At 37.2% G+C, this 21739-nt stretch overlaps 5 protein-coding genes, 1 long non-coding RNA gene and 1 pseudogene across 8 annotated transcripts; 5 read left to right on the top strand and 2 right to left on the bottom strand.

Moving 5' to 3' along the window:
- Positions 1-48: 48 nt before the first annotated feature.
- LOC103846341 lies at positions 49-868 on the top strand. Its single transcript, XM_009123253.3, has one exon. It carries the CDS (start codon positions 138-140, stop codon positions 687-689), a length of 552 nt encoding a protein of 183 aa, XP_009121501.2. The 5' UTR covers positions 49-137; the 3' UTR covers positions 690-868.
- A 57-nt stretch (positions 869-925) lies between these two features.
- Positions 926-4066, bottom strand: LOC103846343 (stearoyl-[acyl-carrier-protein] 9-desaturase 5, chloroplastic). Its single transcript, XM_009123254.3, has 4 exons — positions 3660-4066; positions 2238-2742; positions 1422-1862; positions 926-1309 (listed from the first exon to the last, which is right to left on the bottom strand). The coding sequence occupies exons 1-4, from the start codon at positions 3782-3784 to the stop codon at positions 1187-1189; spliced, it is 1194 nt and encodes a 397-aa protein (XP_009121502.1). The 5' UTR covers positions 3785-4066; the 3' UTR covers positions 926-1186.
- Positions 4067-5394: 1328 nt separating this feature from the next.
- On the bottom strand, positions 5395-8441 carry LOC103846344 (stearoyl-[acyl-carrier-protein] 9-desaturase 3, chloroplastic). The gene is made up of 3 exons (XM_009123255.3): positions 8079-8441; positions 6357-6864; positions 5395-6055 (listed from the first exon to the last, which is right to left on the bottom strand). Exons 1-3 carry the CDS (start codon positions 8210-8212, stop codon positions 5486-5488), a joined length of 1212 nt encoding a protein of 403 aa, XP_009121503.1. The 5' UTR covers positions 8213-8441; the 3' UTR covers positions 5395-5485.
- A 3756-nt stretch (positions 8442-12197) lies between these two features.
- On the top strand, positions 12198-15820 carry LOC103846345. 3 transcript variants are annotated; one of them, XR_004452817.1, is made up of 3 exons: positions 12198-13134; positions 13790-14500; positions 15651-15820. XR_004452817.1 is itself a non-coding variant. In XM_009123256.3 (2 exons), the coding sequence occupies exons 1-2, from the start codon at positions 12332-12334 to the stop codon at positions 14442-14444; spliced, it is 1458 nt and encodes a 485-aa protein (XP_009121504.1). In that variant the 5' UTR covers positions 12198-12331; the 3' UTR covers positions 14445-14726. The 3 variants fall into 3 exon arrangements, 1 of the variants encoding a protein (XP_009121504.1); XR_004452818.1 differs by having other exon boundaries at positions 15657-15820; XM_009123256.3 differs by lacking the exon at positions 15651-15820 and having other exon boundaries at positions 13790-14726.
- On the top strand, positions 13150-13750 carry LOC117129193. Its single transcript, XR_004452820.1, has 2 exons — positions 13150-13334; positions 13427-13750. It is a non-coding gene; the product is annotated as an uncharacterized LOC117129193 (long non-coding RNA).
- Positions 15821-16897: 1077 nt separating the features above from the next.
- LOC103846346 lies at positions 16898-19010 on the top strand (annotated as a pseudogene).
- A 231-nt stretch (positions 19011-19241) lies between these two features.
- LOC103846347 lies at positions 19242-20555 on the top strand. The gene has a single exon (XM_009123258.3). The coding sequence runs from the start codon at positions 19894-19896 to the stop codon at positions 20377-20379; it is 486 nt and encodes a 161-aa protein (XP_009121506.1). The 5' UTR covers positions 19242-19893; the 3' UTR covers positions 20380-20555.
- Positions 20556-21739: the final 1184 nt, after the last annotated feature.

A 21739-nucleotide genomic window follows, 5' to 3' on the forward strand; every position in this document is an offset into this window, starting at 1 on the left:
TCATATTTAGAAACTTGACCGTTTCAAGTCTCTCTACATAAACTCACTCCTCACGCTCATCACACACCACACTCTCTTCTTCGTCTTCTTCATCATCAAAGAACACAAACCCACTTCTAAAAATCCAAACTTTCGATATGGGTTTGATTCAATCTCCATCCGTGGAAGACTCTCACTACTACACTCACAAGATCTTCCTCTTCTCCAACTACATCCTCCTCGGAGCCGCCACGAGCTGCATCTTCCTCACCCTCTCCCTCCGCCTCATCCCCTCCATCTGCGGCTTCCTCCTCATCCTCCTCCACTCCACCACCATCGCCGCCGCCGTCTCCGGCTGCACCGCCGCTTCCTGCGGGAGGAACCGGTGGTACGCCGCGCACATGGTCGCCACCGTGCTCACGGCTATCTTCCAAGGCTCCGTCTCCGTCCTCATCTTCACCAACACGGCCAACTTCCTCGGGAGTCTCAAGTCGTATGTGAGGGAGGAAGATGCTGCTGTGATCTTGAAGCTCGGCGGCGGGCTCTGCGTTGTGATATTTTGTCTTGATTGGGTTGTGTTGGTGTTGGCTTTCTTCTTGAAGTATTACGCTTATGTCGAGGGTGGTGATAGAGGGGTTGCGGTGAAGAGGAGTGGTAAGGTGCAGAGTGATGAGAATCCTAAGGATTGGCCATGGCCTTTCCAAGTTTGAAGTTACTACTGTCTTTGTCTTGTCTTCTTGTGTTGTTGAGGGCTATTATCAGTATCAAATGTTGGTTTTTGATCTGTGTTCTGTCGGTGGTATTTGTGATTTGTTCATTTGTTGTTTGTATCTGTCATTGTTGACAATGATTGACTACATATATATATATAATATGTGTTTCGTTCCTATGGATTGTTTCTTTAATTTACTCATTTTTTTATAATTAAGAAACTTGTAACAATCTCTACGAAAACACAATGCAAATAATTTTAAAAATTACAAATTGTAGGAAATTTGAGAGAGAAACATTGAGGAAGTGGATACAACAATACTAGAAGTCTAGAACAAATGGAGAATCTGAAACAAATAAATAGAAAAAGTGATCCAAAACAAAACAAGGCTAAACACATACTTTTTATCTAACATATCTTCCAATACAAAACATACTTTCTGAACCTCCTTGTCATGGTGATGGTGAGGAGAATTGCATCATGTTATTACTTCTTTTAAGCCCTGATCTCTCGGCCGAATATCCAGCTGAAGGGTATGTTTCTTGCAGCATCTTTGTTTCTCCCTTGAGCCCTCTCTTCGAGTTTGCGGATCCTAGCAGGCAATTTACAGAGATAGTCCTGTTTCATGCAATCAAAGGAAGCCAAAAGTCAGAAAAATAACTTATATTCTACACTTTGATGACTGAACATTCTCCAAGTACACAAAAGAGGTTTTAGATGTTGTTGCTACCTGGGCCTTGTGTCCATCACCAGAAAGGCCTACCAAGTTCTCCACGTTCCACCGCCTCACAAGAAACTCCAGTATATCAGCATAGTCTCTAGCAGTGTAGACACCAAGCCTCTGGGCCACGGAGGAGAAATGCTCAAACAGATTGTCATCACAACCATCATACATCAAATGAGCAGGCATGGCTATCTTTTTCTTCATCATGTCAGCAAAGCCTACAACAGTGGTGTCAGGATCAATCTCAAAAAGCTTTTCTACAATCTTGGTGTAAGCAGTCTCATGACGCTTCTCATCAGCGGCAATGGTGCCGCAAATCTGCGCTAGTTTCGAGTCCCCGAGCTTCTTTGCCAGGCCAGCAGTGTTTCCATGGGAGATGAAAGTTGCTCTTTCTTGAAAAGAAGTGTAGATGAAACCCAAGTAAGGGTTGTTTTCAGTCTTTGGATCCTAAAGAACCAAACAAAACCAATTAAGGCAGCTAAGACTATAGCAGAACATAAAGCAGGCACAAGGCCGGCTTAGATAGGGGATTAGCGGTGCGACCGCACCGGGTTCAATCCTTTGTCTTTTTTTTCATAATAGATAAGAGTCCGATTTTTTTTTTAAATGTATTTTTATGTTAAAAATAAAAATAAAAAGGGGTCTAAAATATTTTATATGAAAATATTTTTTTATTACTATTTATTTAAAAAATACTTAATAATATTTTGAAAAAAAAAGATATTTATCAGAATTTTTAAAAGAAGTATAGTTTAGAGACTTAAATTTGTGTTTTACTCTATGGCCATCAAATTATTGAGCTGTTATATTATAGGAGCTTACCATTCCAGAACCAATCAGATATTGAATGGTCTTTTCAATCTGCCTCATGTCTACTCTTCCAGAGAGGTAAAGATACTTGTTAAGAAGATCACCATGCCTATTCTCCTCGGCAGTCCAGGCCCTCGTCCACACTGCCCAAGGAGTAGGACTTGCTCCAGTCTCATCTCTAACACCGTCCAACGTATTAATCATGGTCTGATAAGTGGGAAGTGCTTCCTCTGTGATCATATCACCAATAAGGACTACAAAGTAGTCGTCAGAAAGCTCTTTACACCTCTCTCTTAACTCCTTGACTTGGTCATAGAAACCTTCTGACTCTGGTTCAGGGAGGAAATCAGTTGGCTGCCATGATTTCTCAACGGGTTTTAGGTAAGGCAACAAGTTGTCATTAGCCCATTCTTCTAAGGACTTGAAGATCTCCAGCTTTTGTGGTGGCATTGAGTACTTCACTTGAAGTTGCACCTCTCGAGGAGGGAGATAGGGTTTCCTTCCATTGGTAACCTCTCTGTAAATCCATCAAAAGAGATTTTCAAAAATCATAGAAAGTTGTTCAGCGAGATTCATCATAAAATGACACAACCACTAAAAAAGAGATGATAAGAGTTCCGTGTTCTGCAGGTAACCAACTTGCAAATAAGTTAAAGTCTTTTCTAAAAAAAGTAGATCTCCCAACACGAGAATAATCAGTTCTTGAAAGCAAAAGAAAAAGACACTGATGCGTGACATAATAAATGCTGATAAAAAAGATGTGGGGGGCAATTGCAGTACAAGAAAAGCATTCTGTAAATTACTGATATTCTAACCAAAACAAATTACAAGCAAATTTTCAGACCTAACTTGACCAACTACAGTGAATATATAACACATGCATAAACATATATGATTGAATGATGGTAAAAGGCATTAAAGTAACAGGACACTGAACAAGAAGATAGGCCAACAACCCAAATTAAATGATATTTTATACTAATAGAAAGTAAAGGGAACAATCAAATCCATGCATGCATGCATATGGAATGTTTCATAGTTCTGAATAATGTATGAGAGATTACACCCAAATAGACACAGATCACTTGAATTTGTAGAAGAAAATGCAGAGAGTTTGTTTTCGGGTTTGGTGACCAAACATGTCCACAGGTTGAGTAGAAAGCAAATTGAATTCAATACAAAATGTAATTGTGAATCATTTTAATAATTGAAATGTGTGTTTTATCTGGTCATAGATACGTTGGGAGCAGACCACACAGCGTGTTATATATGTACAAAACGAAATGATCTGCATTTTTGAAAACAAACATGACAGAAACAGAGAGTATATATAATAGATCCATTATTAATCATGACTAATCGCATCTCAATGAAAAATTAATCATGACTAATCGCATCTCAATGAAATATTGGAAATGAATAGAGAAAACTCACGTAGAGGCGGGACGAATGGTAGAAGACATGAAAACTCTTGAAGATCTGTAGCCATGAGGATGATAAGAACGTTGATAAGCGGATGGGGATGAGGTAAAAGCGATCCGATCCATAGCCATAACCATTGCTTTGTTTTCCCCTCACCTTCTTTTCTTTATAACAATGGGGACAAGATTATTATAGAGAAGGAATAAAACGAAAAAGATAAATAGAAATTTTCGATGATAACAGAGTGAATTTGTCTATATAGGTAGGTATTTATGGAGGGAAGAAAAAGCTAAGGACGAGAAAGGCGAAGAAACAAACGAGCAAATTGAGAAACTCTGCAGCGTGATGATGTGATATGTTAAGCAATGTGACATTTCAATGTCCCTTTGCTTTAGTACACGACAATGCCATTATGTCTGGTCTGCACCCTTTTTTCTTCCTTCTCTCACCAAACTGTTTCTGTTGTACTTGTTGCTATTAATTTTGTGAAGGCCCATGGGTCAAGTTATCATATACTTAATGGGCGCTTTGGAGCCCAATACAGCTAAGTTTATTAAATAAAAACACTTGTGGCAAGATCCATATATTACGCAACAAAGTTCTCTGTTACAACGATAGTCTACAACAAACAAACGCAAAACAAAAACAGTTTCACTAAAATGTCGTTTAACAACGAGCGTTTATTGTTATCTTATCCAATAATTGGAAATATAAAACTTCACGAGTTTCAAAATATGATTGAATTTGTCAAGCGAATATTGACAAAATGGTTAAAACTCTTTTAGATTTTTTTTTTCTTTTTGGAAAATTAGTCTAGACGTTCAAAAAGTTGGTCGAGACACCCGCCTAAACTTTAATCTTCTATAAGACGACTAATCACCACCTACCAATTTTTAGAAGATTGGAATAAACAGATGATGAAGACATGACAACTTACAATATATCCATTCCACATCACCAAATGGATACCTAGTTGAACTTAGTTTTTTCAATAGTGAAAATTGAAATAGAATGTAAAGTGTGTACACTGTTTGCAATTAGTGATTCCATCTTCCATAAAGTGCAACACTGTTTATGACTGAGAACAATTGTTCAAGAGATTCTCATGGTTTGAAAGTATCAGGAAGATGAGCAACCGTAGATCGAACTTGAAGATCAATTGACGATCCAACCTAAATTCAGTGAGCTAGTAGAAGTTCAACGAGCTAGATTGGGATTTACCTCCGGCTTTTTAATTGTGACATCGATAAATTCAGTCTTCTGTTTAGCTTGTCGAGAGTCCCAAAATTCAGTTTTCTATTAGGAATAATTATCACTACTGAAAATCGGAATTGTCCGATGGATAAAGAGTATATGGTAGGTCTGACGCGGAGCTTTCCATAACGCCAGAAGTTGCAGAAGTTGCGGTAGAATTAGTCGCCATATTCTAAGAAGAACGTTGACGAGTAGTAGAACTAGTAGAAAAATAACGCAAACAAATTATTAGTTCAATGAATCTTTTAACTCTGATACCATGAAATGGAATGTAAAGTGTGTGTATATTGATGTACAAAGTAGAGTTTATATAAAAGGTATAATAACAATAGTAGTTATCTTTATCTCTAATCCTTAATTTTTGTGAAAATTGAAATATATAAGGCAGATATACGATCAGGTTGAATGGGAGTGTTTAAAAGAACTAATGGCGACAGTAGTTTATGATTTACAACGAATTATAGGCTGGATGATGCATTTTGTGAGCTAGGTGACTTGAGTTGTTTGTTAAGACAAAGTCATAATTTGTTCACAAACAAACATCATTTATTTATTTGACTGGTTAAATTTATTGTTAAATTTATTTATAATTCCACATCTCTACCAAACACCCAGCTAAACGAGACAGAACCCTTTGACTGACGTTTGACCCTGTCGTTGGCTCTTTCCTCTAACCTCTTGATCCTCTGCGGCAAGGTGCACAGATACTCCTGTGCTCTCCTTCCTTCACCTGACAACCCCGACCCCAAACTCTCCACCTTCCACCTCCTCAACAGAAACTCCAAGATACCAGCGTAATCCGCCGCCGTGTAAACTCCGATCCTCTGCGCCACCGCGGCGTAGTGATCAAAAAGTTGATCGTCTCTCCCGTCGTGCATGAGGTGAGCCGGCATCGTTATCCGCTTTTTCATCATGCTCGCCAGCGCCTGTACTGTTCCGTCGGGGTCTAGCTCGAATAGCTTCTCCACTATCTTGGTGTAAGCAGTCTCGTGACGTTTCTCGTCTGCGGCGATTGTGCCGCAGATCTTTGCTAGTGTCGTATCGCCGTAGGTCGTGGCTAGCCTCGCCGTGTTGCCGTGAGAGATGAATGTGGCGCGTTCTTGGAACGATGTGTAGATGAATCCATTGTAAGGGTTGTTTTCAAACTTCGAGTCCTATAAAAATATAGTATGAGAAAAAAAGCGGGAATAGTTATGATTAATATTGAAACTATAAAGTTTTAAATTCCTCGAAAATATGTAATTTAAAAAATAATATTTACAAAAAAACATTTACAACTTATGAACATCTTTTTAGAATTTAAAGGAAAATTCTCGAAAATATATTGAAAACTAGTAGACATTTTCATCATAACCCCAAAAAATATCACACGTTTAGCCAAACAATTGCCTTAATAAGAAAATCGAAACTTTAGTAAAAACGAATGCTAAAGTAACAAAAAGATCGAATACTTACCATGCCAGAACCGATTAGATATTGTATAGTCCTTTCAACATGTCGCATATCAACACGACCACATAGGTAAAGATACTTGTTAAGCAAATCACCGTGACGGTTTTCCTCCGCCGTCCATGCTCTGATCCAAACCGCCCACGGCGATAAACTCCCACCAGTTTCATCCTTAACGCCGTCAAGTGTGTTTAACGTCGTTTGATACGTTGGAAGTGCTTCTTCCGTGATCATGTCTCCGACAAGAACTACAAAGTAGTCATCAGGAATCTCCTTTGTTCGTTCTCTAATCTCTCTGACTTGGTCGTAGAATGCATCATCGGTCTCGGGCGCCGGTAAAAAGTCTTGTGGTTGCCATGAATCTTCGACCGGTTTGAGATACGGTAGTAGTGTGGTTTCTGCCCAGTTCTCCATTGATTTGAAGATCTCGAGCTTCTCTTGTGGTATTGTGTGTGTTATTTGGTTATTTACTTCCTTGATTGGTCGAAAATTATTGCATGTCACGTTATTATTCCTGCAAAAAAAGTTAAACTAAGTACCAACAGAAATGGGTCCTCGTACTTGCTAAAAAGATTTGAGATATCATTTACAATTATAGAAAGAAAAAAAAACATAATATATATTTCTAAAACCATGCATGTATGTAGTTTGACACAAACTATTCGTCTATTTCATTTTACTAATTATAAAAATGAAAAGTCTATAAGTTACTAATCTAATAACTTGCTTTTGAGTCGTTAATCTGATCAATACCTTTGTGCTTAAAAAAGAAAACATTTTATGGACTACAGATATGATTGGCCCATTCTTTTTGCTTTATGAGCCGAGTGGAGACGTTGGGTCATTGTTTCCAGATTGGAGATTGGATTTCTTATTACTTTAGTAAGATTATACAGCGACAAGAAAGATTCTTTTGATATTTGATTTTCAATAATTTTGCATGGTGGGTGAAAATGTATTTTTTTAAGACAACTCAGCTTATTAAAGTAGAATTGTACTTGTTGCCTGACAAATACAATCTACCTAACCAGTTTTTAAATTAATCGTTATTTGTAAGCAAATATTTTTAATGAAAGTATCTTAGGATTCAGTGTAAAATGATTTTGTCTTTTTTACTAGTAATATCAATCAATGAAAGTATCTTCAAGAAAATCAATCAAAACTTATTTACAATCTTAAGATCACCTAATGATGACTAATGTCACGATCCATGTGAAAACAAACACCACGCAATGCATGTGTAGGCACACAGGAAAGTTAAAGGTATAGTCATTCTGCAGTGTAAAGAAAATGTTTTCAGGTGGACCAAAAAAAAAGTTGACATCATGATACGAATCATGAATATGCAAAGATACATAGAATCCAATGTATCTTAAACAGTATTTTAGTCCCACTTAACATGACAATAATGACTTTAGCTAAGCGTTAAAATGTAATGCTCATGTAATACCTCAGATCGTAACAAAAATATGTGATAAAACGTTAAATCTCATTTGAGAAACCACATTAACGAAACTGCATTATAATTTTATTTATTTGTGTTTGAAAACGACGGAATAATATTATATTTAGGATAATTACGTGATACATAGAAAACAGAGGGATTGATAATGATATTCAGGTCACCCTAAGACCCTACCTAAAATGTTAATGCATATCTAAAGGAAAAAGTGAAATCGAAGATCTAAACTAAGTATCAAAAACATTTAAAAGGCGAAGAGATTTTACCTAGCAGGGTTCTTGGTGACGCAAGAAACTTGAAGGAGACGAGAAGAAGAAGATCCAAAGCCACGGGGAGGAGAAGTTATTGACGACGGCTTCTGCGTCATCACCGGCGAGGGCAAAAGCAAAGCTATCGACATCTCCGCTCTCTTTCTTTCTATCTCTCTCCTCAACAGATCTTTTTGATTCTTTCTTTCTCTCTCTCTCTCTCTCTCTCTCTCTCTCGTGCTTGCGCGTTACAAGTTGGAATATCTCTCTCTATATATACAAAGTAAAGTTGACTTGAGTTGGAGTGTTCTGTCTTCTCATTGATTATTCTGAATATCTGATTAATTATAGTATTACTATAGTACTCCTTAAGCAACCATTGACAACTGTTTAGCTCTTAATCTATCTACCATTAATTCGTTTGATTTAATCAATTATTTGGAAGATTCGTCTAACTTCATAAATAGTTTTGATGTATAACTTCCGCAAGAAAAGCCATTTTTTCCTGGGGAAAAACAAAAGTACTAAACAATGTATCAACTAAAAGACCTCCAAAGTATTTTAAATCACCTTCATAATTATTATTTTTTAGATATTTACGAACTAGAGATAGTCAATAAAAATTAAAACGTTCAAATAATTCAATAATTTGTCCACAAGAAATTTGATGTTATTAATATTAGGTATCATTATTATACAAGTTGTGATTTAAGTGCGTAACCAACTGTCTATACAGGATGTTGCTCAAAAACAAGTTGTCGTCAAGCAAAATTTGGTTTTTGTGTCATTGATTGAATAACGAAAGTACAAAACCCAAAATGAGAAGTTGCCAAATCCATAACTTTAACGCTATTTACCGATTTAACATCCCACTCTGATAAGCTGGTAAGTAATACACAATAATACCCATATGAGTTTTTAATTTTCACTTGAAAATTTGTGAAAGAAAGTTATTTGCATTTTATCATAATTTACGTTATGCTAGAACAACAATTTTCCGTTGGGTTTGTCGAACTTAAAAACAATTTTGTTATTCTTTTCACGTAATTGGTAGTTTATACTAAATTTATAATTAATGATTTTATAACGCATACGCGTTACAAAAATTAGAAAATATTGATACAAAAACATTAAAATAACAAATTTATAAATGAAAGAAGTCTCTGTTTAATCTATGATGGTTTAGTTAGATAAGTTACGTCAGAATACATTTAAAAAATTAAAAATTTACTATCACCAAGATTTATTTGAATGTTACTCGCTTTAAAAATCTTAAAAACTCTGTAAAGTTATGTTTGGTTAATAGTGTTTTAAACATTTCTTATTTGTTTTATTTTATTTTCCAATTTCAAGTTTGTTTTGGAGTAATGTTTTTCTATTATATTTTCCATTCTAAAATATAGTAGAAACGAGTTTACTTAAAAGTATTCACCATTGTTTTTTTTCATTAAATATTTAAAGCAAATTAAACATTAATTCTATATTAAAGTTATTCAATTAAAAAATAATTTTGTGCATTAAAGTGTTTCATCGTGTTTATCGAACATAAAAACAGTTTTGTCATTCGTTTTAGGTAACTGGTGACTTTTACTAATTCATAATAATTTTGTAACGCATAAACGTTATAAAAAATTTCAAAACTGAAAATATTGATATCGAAAAACCAAAAAAAACACAAATCTTTGTTTTCATTTAAGATCATTCAAATTATAAGAGTTATGTCAAAATAATTTTTAAAATTAATATTCACTAAAATAAGTTTGTAGGTTGTCCATTTAAAAAATCTTAAACAATTGTGTAATATATACAATTTATAGTCTTTTGAGCGTTTTTAAATTTACTTCATTTTCATTTTAAGTTCTGGAGTAAAATAAATTTTAATCTTGTTATATGTTACTATAAAATATAGTAAGATGAGTTTATTTCATAAATTGGGTAATCATTTTACTATTTTATTTTTGTTATTTATTTATCATTGAATTATAAAATTTAACTAAAACTCAATTCTGTTTTGAAGTTGCTCAATTTTAAATAATTTTTTTTACATAAAAATGTTCACATAGAATCCTGAAATTATCAAGTAGTTCTTATATACATTCCAGTTATCATTTTAGAATTACTACAATCAAAATTATTTAAACGATAAATATGAGACCGAAAAGCAAAAGAAAAAGACAAGTCATAAAACGCAAACATCAAATTTAAATTATATTCCCTTTCTGAAACTTACGAGTATATTCTGGATGAAAAAGTTAAGCAAATGATATTTCCCAAAAAGGTAGTGTCCAAGATTATAAAATATTTACACTAATATAGAAGCACATTGGTTTGGTAGCAAGTTAGCGAACATTACCACAAAATCAGTTTGTAGATTTGACATCATGCTTTCTTTAGAAATAAGTTGAGAACACAAGTTTGATCAAATTCCAAATTGAAATAAACATAGGACTATTGTTTTCATGATCCATCCCGACTTTTTTGTCCACCAATTTCTTCATTAGTTCGGCACATCTGGCCTCAGAGCTTGTTTAGCTATACTATCCTCAAACACTAGGTTTTCTCGAATACAGAAACTAAAAGGAGCATAATAATTTTTTTTTGTCAAACGCCAAATATCAAATAAAATTCGGTGGAGATCCGATTCCTAACAATGTCCACCATCTAAGATCGCCAGAGTCAGCTTTATTTGTACTTAGTCTTTATGATAAATGTTTTCAGAATTAAGTTAGAAATGAAATCATACTTGTCTAAGGTGTCTTTGTGACAGTGAACAACTAGATCGAACATATATACATATCATTTTAGTTTACTGATATGTTTCTTATTATATTTGTTTCCATAAAAATGGAGAAATATATTTATCGACTGAATAAAGTTTTGCAGTATTGGGAATCTTCCCAATACAATTCAAACCAAACCAATATGTACCTAAACTCAACTAGACAGAAAAGTCTGAAAGAAAAGTATATTGATTTTTTTCTTAAAAGATCGTTTGAACAAAATCTAGTTGTGTCGCTTGAAAGATCGCTTGAACAAAATCTAGTTGTGTCGCTGATCATCAACACCATTAAAACGTGCAATAAAACATATTTGTTGTCCGCTGTTGCCAACAACTCCAAAACGAACATAACCGTAGTAGACTATTGCGACCACAAGACCTACAATAACTGGATTGCATGATAAGTTTGTTCGGATTCCGAAGCAGCAAAGTGTTGAAAGAAGACAGCCAGGTTGACAAAAACATCTTCTTCATCATGTCATTATCGGCAATAATCATCCATGGTAGACATACAAACCAATAAGAGCACAGAGCCAAGCCAAGGTACAAGGATTTTTTTATACTAATTTATTATGTTTATTATAAATTGTGAGATCATTACATCTAGAAATACAACATAAAATTGTATTTCTGCTAGGAAGTTTCACATATGATAGTTATAATTGCATTATCTTTGAGCCGTCTAATAAAAAAAAATTCATATTTCGATTCTATTTGCATCATAGTAAAAATTGTATGTAATATTTATTAATCTTCATAACTGTTAATACATTGTTTTAGGATTCAAAATCCATATCTTCTTCTGCAAAAGCATTAAAGAATATTCTATTTAGTTACTGTATTCTACAAAGAGACTCATACCATCAAAATCTCAAATTTTTGCTTATACTGAAACTTCTATAAATTAATAATATTGGGAATACATCAAAACTATAATTTTTTTATTAATTTGTAAAGATATTAATTTATCGATATACTAATTGAATCAAAAACTTAATTTGATACTATAAAATTATATTATTTTATAGAGATTTTTAGTGTATATTAATTTATAGAGTATTAATTTAAAAATGTTATATTTTATAGATATAGAAAATCACACACTGGTAGTTAACCATTTCTCATCGGTCCATGGTAAAAAGATCATATTCTGATTTTGAGTTAATTAACATCTATGGAAACCCAACAAAAAGAATCTAGTCAAGCCCAAATACTATTCCGGGTCGCGTGAAACCCGCTCATGGATTATTCTCAACCCGACTCGGTTATAATTACCCGCTTTAAAAGTCACGCGCTCGGGAATAACATCATTAACGGGCCCACGTCCCTATGTTGATATATTCAGTTAATGATGACGTTACCGTCACAGCTAAGCTAAAGTACTCCCGATTCGATAAAAAAAAAGACCGCTTATAAACGGCGTTTGCTCGCAGAAGAATAAACAAAAAAAGCAAAACGAGCGAAAAAGTTAAACCCCCAAAATCGCACCACCATGACCACCGTCTCCTCCGCTTCCGCCGCCGTAACGGAATGCGCGAAGGCCGTCACGCCGAGGTGTACGAATAGCGGAAAGCTGCGTGTGATGTGTAGGTACGGCGGCAGCATAGTCTCCCTCCCGCAGACGAAATCGCCGCGCTACGTCGGCGGAGACACTCGGATCGTCGCCGTCCCTCCCTCCGCGGAGACGAGCGTCGCGTCGCTCGTCAGCCACCTCGCGGTCACGCTCGGAATCTCTTACGATTTCAAGGTCAAGTATCAGTTGCCCGATCAGGAGCTGGACTCGCTCATCTCCGTCGAGACGGATGAGGATGTTCAGATCATGATGGAGGAGCACGGATACCTCACGTGCGAGTCCTCGATCCCGAAAACGCGCGTGCGGTTGTTTCTCTTCCCTTCGAAAACTCAAGGTGGCGCGAGTCAGGGAGATCCGGCTCAGTGTAAAGCTGGGGAGGAGGCGGCGGGGGATGTTGATTGGCTTGGGATTGGAGAGTCGAATCCTACTCGCGATGAGTTGACGACTCAGCCCGTGCTTCAGCATCCGAAGACTGACACGTGGTTTGTAGATGCGTTGAAGGGAGTGGAGATGATGCAGACTGGGGGGAATAATAGCGGAAGCAGCGCCGGAAGCGGTGGGGGGATTTGCGGACAGGAGTCGATGATGCTCGAGACTAATTCGTCGTTTGGCTCGACGTCGTCCTCTGTTTCTTCGAGCAAATTGCCTCCGATGAAGAGCACAGGCGAGGACAATACGTCGAATTCTCAGGTCAAGTTTGCGCCCATAGAATCACTGACAAGGTATTCTACTTTATAAGCTTTATCATTTCTAAAGCTTCTGCACATGTTGTTGTTTGAGAAATGTTTAGCCAAATGGTAGAGATGAGGATGGTGGTGTATTGTAGAATTAGTTTACAATGTGTGGTGACATAAAAGCTATCTCTTGAAGTTACTTTAGAAAGAAAACATAACTCTTGGAGCGATCCTGTTGTTTAGTATAGGTTTTCTTCTATATATATATATGATCCGTGGAACAAGGTCTTAACATGTTGTTTGAACGTTCATATTGGAGCGATCCTGTTGTTTAGTATAGGTTTTCTTCTATATATATATATGATCCGTGGAACAAGGTCTTAGTCTAGGCATGTTGTTTGAACACGTTCATATACTCTCAGAGATCATGTTGTTGAAGTAAGTTAAGAAGAAAACATAGTTCGTGGAGCAATGCTGTTGTTGAGTGTAGGCTTTCTTCTATATATACATGATCTGTGGAACAAGTTCACAGTCTAAACAAGTTCACTTGTTTGCGATTCTGTAATTATATTTATTCTAATATCTGAATTTGAGTTTTTTATTCCTAAGGATTGTATATATTTTCAGAGAAGATGTCAATCCTCTAATCACGTTTTGTTCAAAAGACAATTCTTTTGCTGATCACCATTCTTACTGTTAACAGCGGCAATACTGCAGCCACACCAATCTCTTCTCATGAGCTACCGACAAGCCCTCATGTTTCGGAGACCAAATTATCTCCAAACATGTACGAGCCTGACCTAAACAAACCAGTTGCAGTTTCGGGGTATCCACAATTTCTGAACCAAGCTCAGCAACAACAACAACAACCTATCTACGTGGTTTACACTGGACAGCCGCCTTACATGACCGGAAATTCACCTATGCCATTGCCTGCATACCAGCACATGAACCCGATACATTATCAGCTCCAGCCTCAGCCATACCCAGTCTATTATCCAGTTGAGCAGTATAATTCGAGGTATGTTCAAGCTCCGCCTGTGAGACACAACACCGCTCTAAACACCCACCATGTTGAATCCCCAGTGGCTCGCACCAGCAGCCCTCTAGCTCCAGAGTTTTCCTCGCAGGTTTACCTTCCACCCAAACCCGTAGATTCATCATCGGTGCAAACATCAAGTGAAGCTGGTGTTAGTACTACATGCAAAGATGATTTCATCTACAACACTGACCTCGATGACGATACAGCTCGTGCTCAGCTTTACAAATCTCAGCCACCCGCTCCAATAGTATCGTCTGAGTTACAAACAATGATGCTGACTGAAGCTCTGGGTCAGCTAAACACCCACAAAGGTTAATAAGACTTGAGAGCATTAAAATCGGTTTGTTTTCATGCTGCTGAGGTTCGTTTCAGGTAATTTGGTTTTTACAGTTTTGTTTTCGTTTTTTTTTTTTTTCGTTTTCTTACATATATATATATATATACATACGTCTGCTTTTCTTGTGTCCTTGGTGATCCTTGTCCCACTTCTTTCACACACTTGGTTGCTGTAATACAGTGATGATCCTATTTTATTTCCTTTTCTGAAGTTTACAGGTTACATTTTATAAAGAAATATGTTAGCATTTGATTACTTTTTTTCATTTTTTTTTTCCCAAATTGTTATATTATTAAAAACAGGGCTAAGCCCACAGAACAAAAAAACCTAACACAAAAAGCCCAAAGGAAACATGGGTTACAAGATTTACTGCCGAAGCCCAAAAGACATGAAAAAAGGCCTACGGCCCACATAAAGGAAACCGGGCAGCTTGCCCGATACGCGAGACAAGGAGGCAGGGGATCGAGCCACGTGTAGAGATCTGGAACATCAGAGAGACACGCGTCGCCCGCCTCGACTTGATCGCGACCGAGACCCAAGACCGCCGGGACTTTTCACCGATAACCCTCTCTTCGCCGGAGCTCAAATACCGACAAGCCTCCGACGAAAACCTCACCGTTCTTCACCGCTCTATCTTCACGGCGGAGAGATCCATCTAACCAAAGAGATCTCCTCCGACTTTGAATCACATCAAACCCTAGACAGGCAAGCCGAGAACCACCGCTCTTCTTCTCTTGAGCGTCGTCACTATCGTTTCGCCGACGCTCGAAACATAGAACCACCACCGCGACCACTTTCCTTCAACCCTTCTTACCTCTCCGCGGGGAGCATCCTCAATCTTCTTCGAGGTCTCCTCCGACTTCAGAGAGCCGCGCGTACCCACAAACAAACCCATCAACCCGACCCGAACCTTGGGCGTACCACCACTTAATTCCACTAGATCCGATGACACAAGGCTATGGAAGCCTGTGCCTCCCGGAGACAAGACTGACGAGGCGTTGCTGAAGAAGCCAAACCACCCCCCGGAGACATGAACCGGCGACGATGGAGCTTTGGTAGCCTTCATCCTTGGCCCTGTAAAAAATATTAATGAATTAAATATATGTCTCGCTGTATTTATTGTTCTTCAAATTTGCCAATTATGTATCTCGAGATCTACCGTCCACGTGTCTCTTAAAGCTCTAGTTACAGGCTAACGAACCACTACACTGTAGCACCTGATTCTGACCACCGTCACTCCCTTTCGAAGCGATTAGTCGGCGAGTACTCGGACACAGACCGAGGTGCATCAGATCAAATCGTGAGATAAATTTTGAATTCTCTTTCCGAATGGAGGATTGACCTGTTATTGGGTTTTAGGGATCCCTTAATAAGAAACATAAAAAATGAACGCGGAGCGATCGTCGTTGTGAACTTCCTGATGGAGGAGAACAACCTCTTGACGGCGTTTGAGCTTCTTCACGAGCTCCTCGACTATGGCCGCGATGCCTAAACAATTCGTCTTAAGGAGTTCTTCTCCGATCCTTCCCGTCTCCCTCCCGATCAGATTTCTCGGTATAATTCCGTTCGAGGTTCGCCAATTCTTCGTCTCAGCGTTTGTATTGTATACTCGCTGGTGAATATCCGGCTCCTCACATTGTTATTTTGTCACTTAAATTATCACATTGTCCTTCTCAATAGGTTGAGTTGCGTTACGTTTTAGAGATCTTATCGATTGAAAGTGTAATGGTTGGGTCATGAACATGTTCCTCCATGCAACTTGATCGAAGGTTCGCACATGTATCCATAGGCTTAAGTTTGCAGAATAATCATAATTGAAGAATTTGTTGAATGAGGTGATGTTATAGCCTAGAACAACCCGTGTATGTATCCTGTGTCGAATTATTTGGTTTAGCTTCATATAGTTTTGGTTTAGCTTCAGGCTTTATTAAACATCATGGTTGGTAGCTAGTAATTGTTACCCTGCAATGCAGTTGCGGACGCACAAAGTTTGTTGGAGGAGAAAGAAGCGTTATCTGAGAAGCTAGCTATCCGTGAATATGAATTTCGTCTAGCACAGGAGGACCGAGGATATTACAAGGTTGAAAACTGAAGGACAGTGAACGTCGAGACTTCAACTGTGCAGTGAGAGAATATGTTCTTCTAGCAGGTTACAGACTTAACATTTTATGAGGAGGTATCTTACTCTTATATCAATATGTTTATACCTTTCGGCGCTTATTGAGATGTTTCAAATTTATTCTAGCTTCGATCTTCTTGATTAGCTATTCGTGTTTGTGCCTATGATTTACTGCCACTCCACCTTCAAAATTTTCATGAAGAAATGTTAAAAATTAATGGGAGCTTTTTAGTAGCCAATTCAATTTTGTAAATTCAGTTTTGTAACTATTTAGCTTCTGTAACTCTTCATGGTGAAGCTGTCTTAACACTTTTATTTTGCTATAGCTCTTGTAAGTCATTTTCATTTGCAGCACTGTCCACCCCTTTCGGGAGTTGAAGGGTCATTGGAGTCTCATCTACGAGTCCTTGGTGAACGGGAGCGATGAAACATTTATGTCCTACTAAGAATGCTCATGGAGTTGCTCCCAGCTGTACACCAGAAGGCATTGGAAACGTGTCCGTTCCCTTCTACCGCAAAGTCAGAGGAATCTGCGGTCTCTGTTTCCTTGCTTGAGACCTATGCCGAGTAAGCTTCTTCTCTCCTTCAACAACTCTTGACCGCAGAATTTTTTTCAAGTATCTGACATCTTCTTGTAAACAATCATACGTGGTCGCATCTACCTGAAATTTTGACCAGGGGACGTTCTGAGTGGCCTATGTTTGAATGGATGCATGTTGATTGCTTTGCTAACTTGTTACAATTGGCATGCATGTTACCTCCGAAAGAAGACCATTTGAGAAAGGTCTGGATTGTGTCTGCACCTGTTCTCTTATCTGCTATTGATCTCAATTGTCCTGAAAATATCTGAACTTATTTGCAGTTTCTCTTGGCTGTGTCTGAACGTTTCGGAAGTTCCTACCTGACCCACATTGAGTTACCTGTGTTCTTAGTGGCCGTTGGAGATGATGAGGCTGATCTTCGGTTCTTACCTTCTGCAGTCCACCCAAGGATAAAAGGTTGTACCTAATTACTGGATATATAGCGACACAAAAATTTCTAAAACAGAGTCTGATATCAATTTTCTTTTATTCAGGCCTGAAACCAAGAACTGCTGTAGCCAGTAGACTTGCCGCACTTTGTATTCTACCGCTTCTTTTGGCAGGAGTTCTTGGTGCTCCAAGTAAACATGAAGAGTTAACAAACTTCTTACGACAGCTCTTAGTGGAGAGCAATACAAAGGAAAACCAGTCATCAGAGCACAACAACAACGAGGTTTTGGATGCTGTTCGCTTTCTTTGGTGCGTTTTCCTAAGCTTTCTTTGGTTATTATGATTTCTTGGAACTGAAGACCAACGAATTCCTCTAAACGTTGCAGCATATTTGAAGAACACCATAACATGATCTTCGGCATTTTGTGGGAAATGGTCGTCGACTCCACTGGGGAACTCAAAATCAACGCTGTTAAGTTGTTGAAAACCATCGTAAGCTTCTTCACAACACACACTCTTCCACTGTTTCTCCCAATTCTGTATTTGTAGAATTGCTTTATTATTAACTTGTGCAACAGGTTCCATATATTAACGCAAGGCTTGCTTCGGGAAATGTTTTACCTGCCTTGATCACTTCTGTCCAAGATTTTCCAACTCTCAGCAAGTCCAAGCTCTTCAACAGACGTAATCCGTCGCCGAGACAGAGATAACGCTTTCTGCGAAGCCATTCGTGCACTCGATGCAACCGGTAAGAGTCTCTAGATCATTTCCTTCATTTTCGTCTTACATATCCTCATGTTCCAAGATTAACTCGTTTATTTTTTTGAAACATGGTTCTTAAGATCTGTCTCAAACAAGTGTCCGAGAATACCTCCTTCCAGCGATTCAAAACCTATTTAAAGACCCAGACACGCTTGATCCAGCGCACAAGGAAGCTTTAGAGATCATAGTGAAGGAGAGATCAGGTGGGACACTTGAAGCAATCAGCAAAGCAATGGGTGCTCAACTTGGGGATTAGATCATCTGTCACAAGCTTGTTGGGGAAGAAAGAAGCAACGGAAACCACCACGGTTGCACCGCCATCACCTACACTTCAAGGAGCTGATTCACCAAAGGCGGTGGCTGCTGCGGCTGAAGACAATAGATTCAGACGTATCATGAGAGGCAACTTCTCCGAGATGCTAAGGAGCAAAGCCAAGAATCCAGATGAGACACCGCCACAAAATCACTAAAACTAAATACAAACCAGGTTTTACTTCTTTTTTTTGTAATATCTGTACTATATATATTCTTGATACATGCAGAAATAAAGTCATGTTCTTTTGTGTTTTTGGCTTGCTGATTTTTATTTTGTTTTCCATTTTCACTATTTTCTTACGTAGGAAGAAGAGTGAGATCAAATTCATTGAAAATTTTGATTTTAAATAGTTAGAGGTAGTGCAGTTTTGTTCTATCTTCTTTCCGATTCGTGAACTGTGTATGTAAATGTTAGGATTTGAATTCATTGCGGATTCTTGATGCTACCGGGGCGTTCAGTATATATATATATCTTTTTTCAAACGTTTTATGTTCGGTCAATGTTTAAACATTTTCGACAGGACTGAGGAATAGTCTATAAATGATTCTGTAAATGTCTTATAGTAGTCTCATTCGACTTTTCTAACTGAGACTATTATCAAGAATCATTCGACTTTTCTAACTGTGACAAGACACGAAAGTTGTCAGGACAAAATCAGTCGATTATAGACCACAAGTTCTGGGCTTTTTGGTGTATATAATAAATAGAGTGGGCCTAGTATGCATGTTTAGGCTTTCGGTTAATTGACAAATCGAGAGAAAGAGAGTCTCCACTTCTCTTTGTTCCGACGACAAGTTATGATTAGTAATTAGACTAAACCCGTTTGCGACTATTTCTGTCTTGTATGTCATGTCAGGGACTCGGGAGTGTTTTTAAACATTATTACAATATCCGAAACCAAAATGTACTTAACACCTTATTTCTTAATCTTGTGTCAATTTTAAGAAACAACAACTAGTAGTAATTATTAATTAACTATCAAGTAGGGATTAGACTAACTTTTCTTGATATATTCGCTTTACATAACGAAAAATTCTCCTGATTGCAAATCATAAAACATAATTTGACCAGATCGTTACATATATGATAAATCTAAATCACTAACTTTTTTATTAATTTTAAAATGATAATATAAAAACAATCGCCGTTACTAATATAAGTTGATAGCTTCTCGCATTTCACACAAAAGTAAAGGAGGAGGGAGGGAGAAGAACGATCTATCTGGCGGCCAATTCGCGATCCGCCGTTGGATCTCTCACGATGTCACTCTCCAGACTACACAAATTCAAACTCTTCGCGGCAAATCGCAGCTTGGAGGCATCCGCCGCCGGTAACCCCTCAATGAGTCCGACGAAGAGTCCTGTGTTTCATCTCCAGCGACGCAAAACCCTGCGGATGTTGTTCGAAAAGAGCTTCGACAGCCGCAGACGGAACCTCCGTCAGATCCTCGAAGAATCGCCGGAGCTTGATGGAAACTCCGGGAATAAGAAGAAGAGGGGAAACCACCGTGCGAGACGTAAGTTGAAAGAGCTGATGGTCACATCGCCGTCTCCGCCGTTTAGTGGTGGGGAAGAGATAGACAACGGCGGAGAAGCGGCGGTTGCTGGCGGCGACGTTACTTCTAACGGTGACGGGAGAGAATTAACGACTCGACGATTCGGTCCTTCCGGTCCGGTTCAGTCATTTCGGTTAAGGATTTTGAGAAAACCTTGGCGACCAGTCCTGGTTTCGATTCCTGAGCAATGAAAAGCTGAAAAAACTTGTTTATCCTTTTTTTCCTAATTAAAAAGGCATTAGATAAAAAGATGACTGCTTTTTCTGCGTTTGTTTTCGTCATATAGCTTTCTTTTCTTACAAACATATAACAATGTTTATGGTTGGATGTTATTGTTATGATGAAATGTTATAGTTAATATGTCATATGATGCTAATCTTTAGCTACGATTTAATTATCTTAACATTGAGAGATTGTGAATATATGGAGAGATGGTCCTAATTAAATAAATTACGGGCAAAACAGAACAAATGTTTGAGTTACGTAACTTGCGTTACAAAAGAATCATTGGATCTAGGGAAGGTACCTTTTGAATAGAACGGGACAAACTTACCACATGGGGTAAGACATTATTATATGTATATTCTTGGCATGTTGTGGCGTGCACAAATATATTTATTTTGGCGTGTAACCTATTGTATGGTTTTACAAAATGAGTTTTGAAAATTTCTCAACGGCTCTTAATAGGCAATAATATGATTTTGGATTTAGTGTGTAGAAGGCAAAATGATAAAACAGGTGGGCGTGAGGAGGAGGAGACACACACTTGCTTCTGCCTAAAGCTTGTCTTCTTTTTAACTAGGGATTAACCCGGGCTACGCCCGGGATTTTTATTTTTTTCTAATTTAAGTTGTTAAATTATTTATATTTAGGCTATGATATATATTTATATAAATGTTAAAATGCCTGTCATAATTAAAATTTATTTTTAAATTTTAACACGTTAAATTAACATATTTTTTACTATTTAAATATTTTTTTGTAATTTTATTGGCTATCTAGTTATCATATTTAGCAAAACTATCTTTTGAGTGTTGGAATAAATGTTTTAGAGGTTTTATTAAACTGCAGAGTATTTTCGGATCGACCACATGCTCAACATTCGATCGATCCTTAAAAGGATGGTCGATCTCCTTGGCCAGGTAAGTACAGTTTTAGCAAAAATATCTTTTATTTTCAAATATTAAGTATATAACTATTCTTTTTAATATTTTTTTATTGTATTTTTTGATTAAATTATTGTATTATAATGGTTATGTAAATATTTTTTGTGATGTTTGAATTTGTGTTGTTCGTATACTTAACCTAGATGATATTGATGTTTAACAATTTATTGTTTTCTGAAAATAGAAAATAATGATATATCAAAACGCATCGAATACTTGTTAAATGATAGTATAATGTAAATTACATCCATTATTTGAAAATAACCATTTGTTGTTTTTATTTTTATTTTAAATCAGAAATTATTTTTATTTAAAAACATTATTCATATAGTATAATAGTTTAAGTTTGGAAGATTAATCTATATATATAAATTATGTATATTTT

The sequence above is a fragment of the Brassica rapa genome, chromosome A10 (assembly GCF_000309985.2).
Source record: "Brassica rapa cultivar Chiifu-401-42 chromosome A10, CAAS_Brap_v3.01, whole genome shotgun sequence".
In the NCBI taxonomy this organism is placed as follows: Eukaryota; Viridiplantae; Streptophyta; class Magnoliopsida; order Brassicales; family Brassicaceae; genus Brassica; species Brassica rapa.

What these genes read in the sequence shown, in the direction of transcription:
- LOC103846341 (XM_009123253.3), top strand. Translation starts at nt 138, where the DNA reads ATGGGTTTGATTCAATCTCCATCCGTGGAAGACTCTCACTACTACACT.
- LOC103846347 (XM_009123258.3), top strand. Translation starts at nt 19,894, where the DNA reads ATGTCACTCTCCAGACTACACAAATTCAAACTCTTCGCGGCAAATCGC.
- LOC103846345 (XM_009123256.3), top strand. Translation starts at nt 12,332, where the DNA reads ATGACCACCGTCTCCTCCGCTTCCGCCGCCGTAACGGAATGCGCGAAG. An exon ending in CCCATAGAATCACTGACAAG is followed by an intron (nt 13,135 to 13,789) that starts GTATTCTACTTT and finishes TACTGTTAACAG; the next exon opens with CGGCAATACTGCAGCCACAC.
- LOC103846343 (XM_009123254.3), bottom strand. Translation starts at nt 3,784, where the DNA reads ATGGTTATGGCTATGGATCGGATCGCTTTTACCTCATCCCCATCCGCT. An exon ending in ATCTGATTGGTTCTGGAATG is followed by an intron (nt 1,863 to 2,237) that starts GTAAGCTCCTAT and finishes TTGGTTCTTTAG; the next exon opens with GATCCAAAGACTGAAAACAA. An exon ending in GTGATGGACACAAGGCCCAG is followed by an intron (nt 1,310 to 1,421) that starts GTAGCAACAACA and finishes TGCATGAAACAG; the next exon opens with GACTATCTCTGTAAATTGCC.
- LOC103846344 (XM_009123255.3), bottom strand. Translation starts at nt 8,212, where the DNA reads ATGTCGATAGCTTTGCTTTTGCCCTCGCCGGTGATGACGCAGAAGCCG. An exon ending in GTCACCAAGAACCCTGCTAG is followed by an intron (nt 6,865 to 8,078) that starts GTAAAATCTCTT and finishes CTTTTTTTGCAG; the next exon opens with GAATAATAACGTGACATGCA. An exon ending in ATCTAATCGGTTCTGGCATG is followed by an intron (nt 6,056 to 6,356) that starts GTAAGTATTCGA and finishes ATATTTTTATAG; the next exon opens with GACTCGAAGTTTGAAAACAA.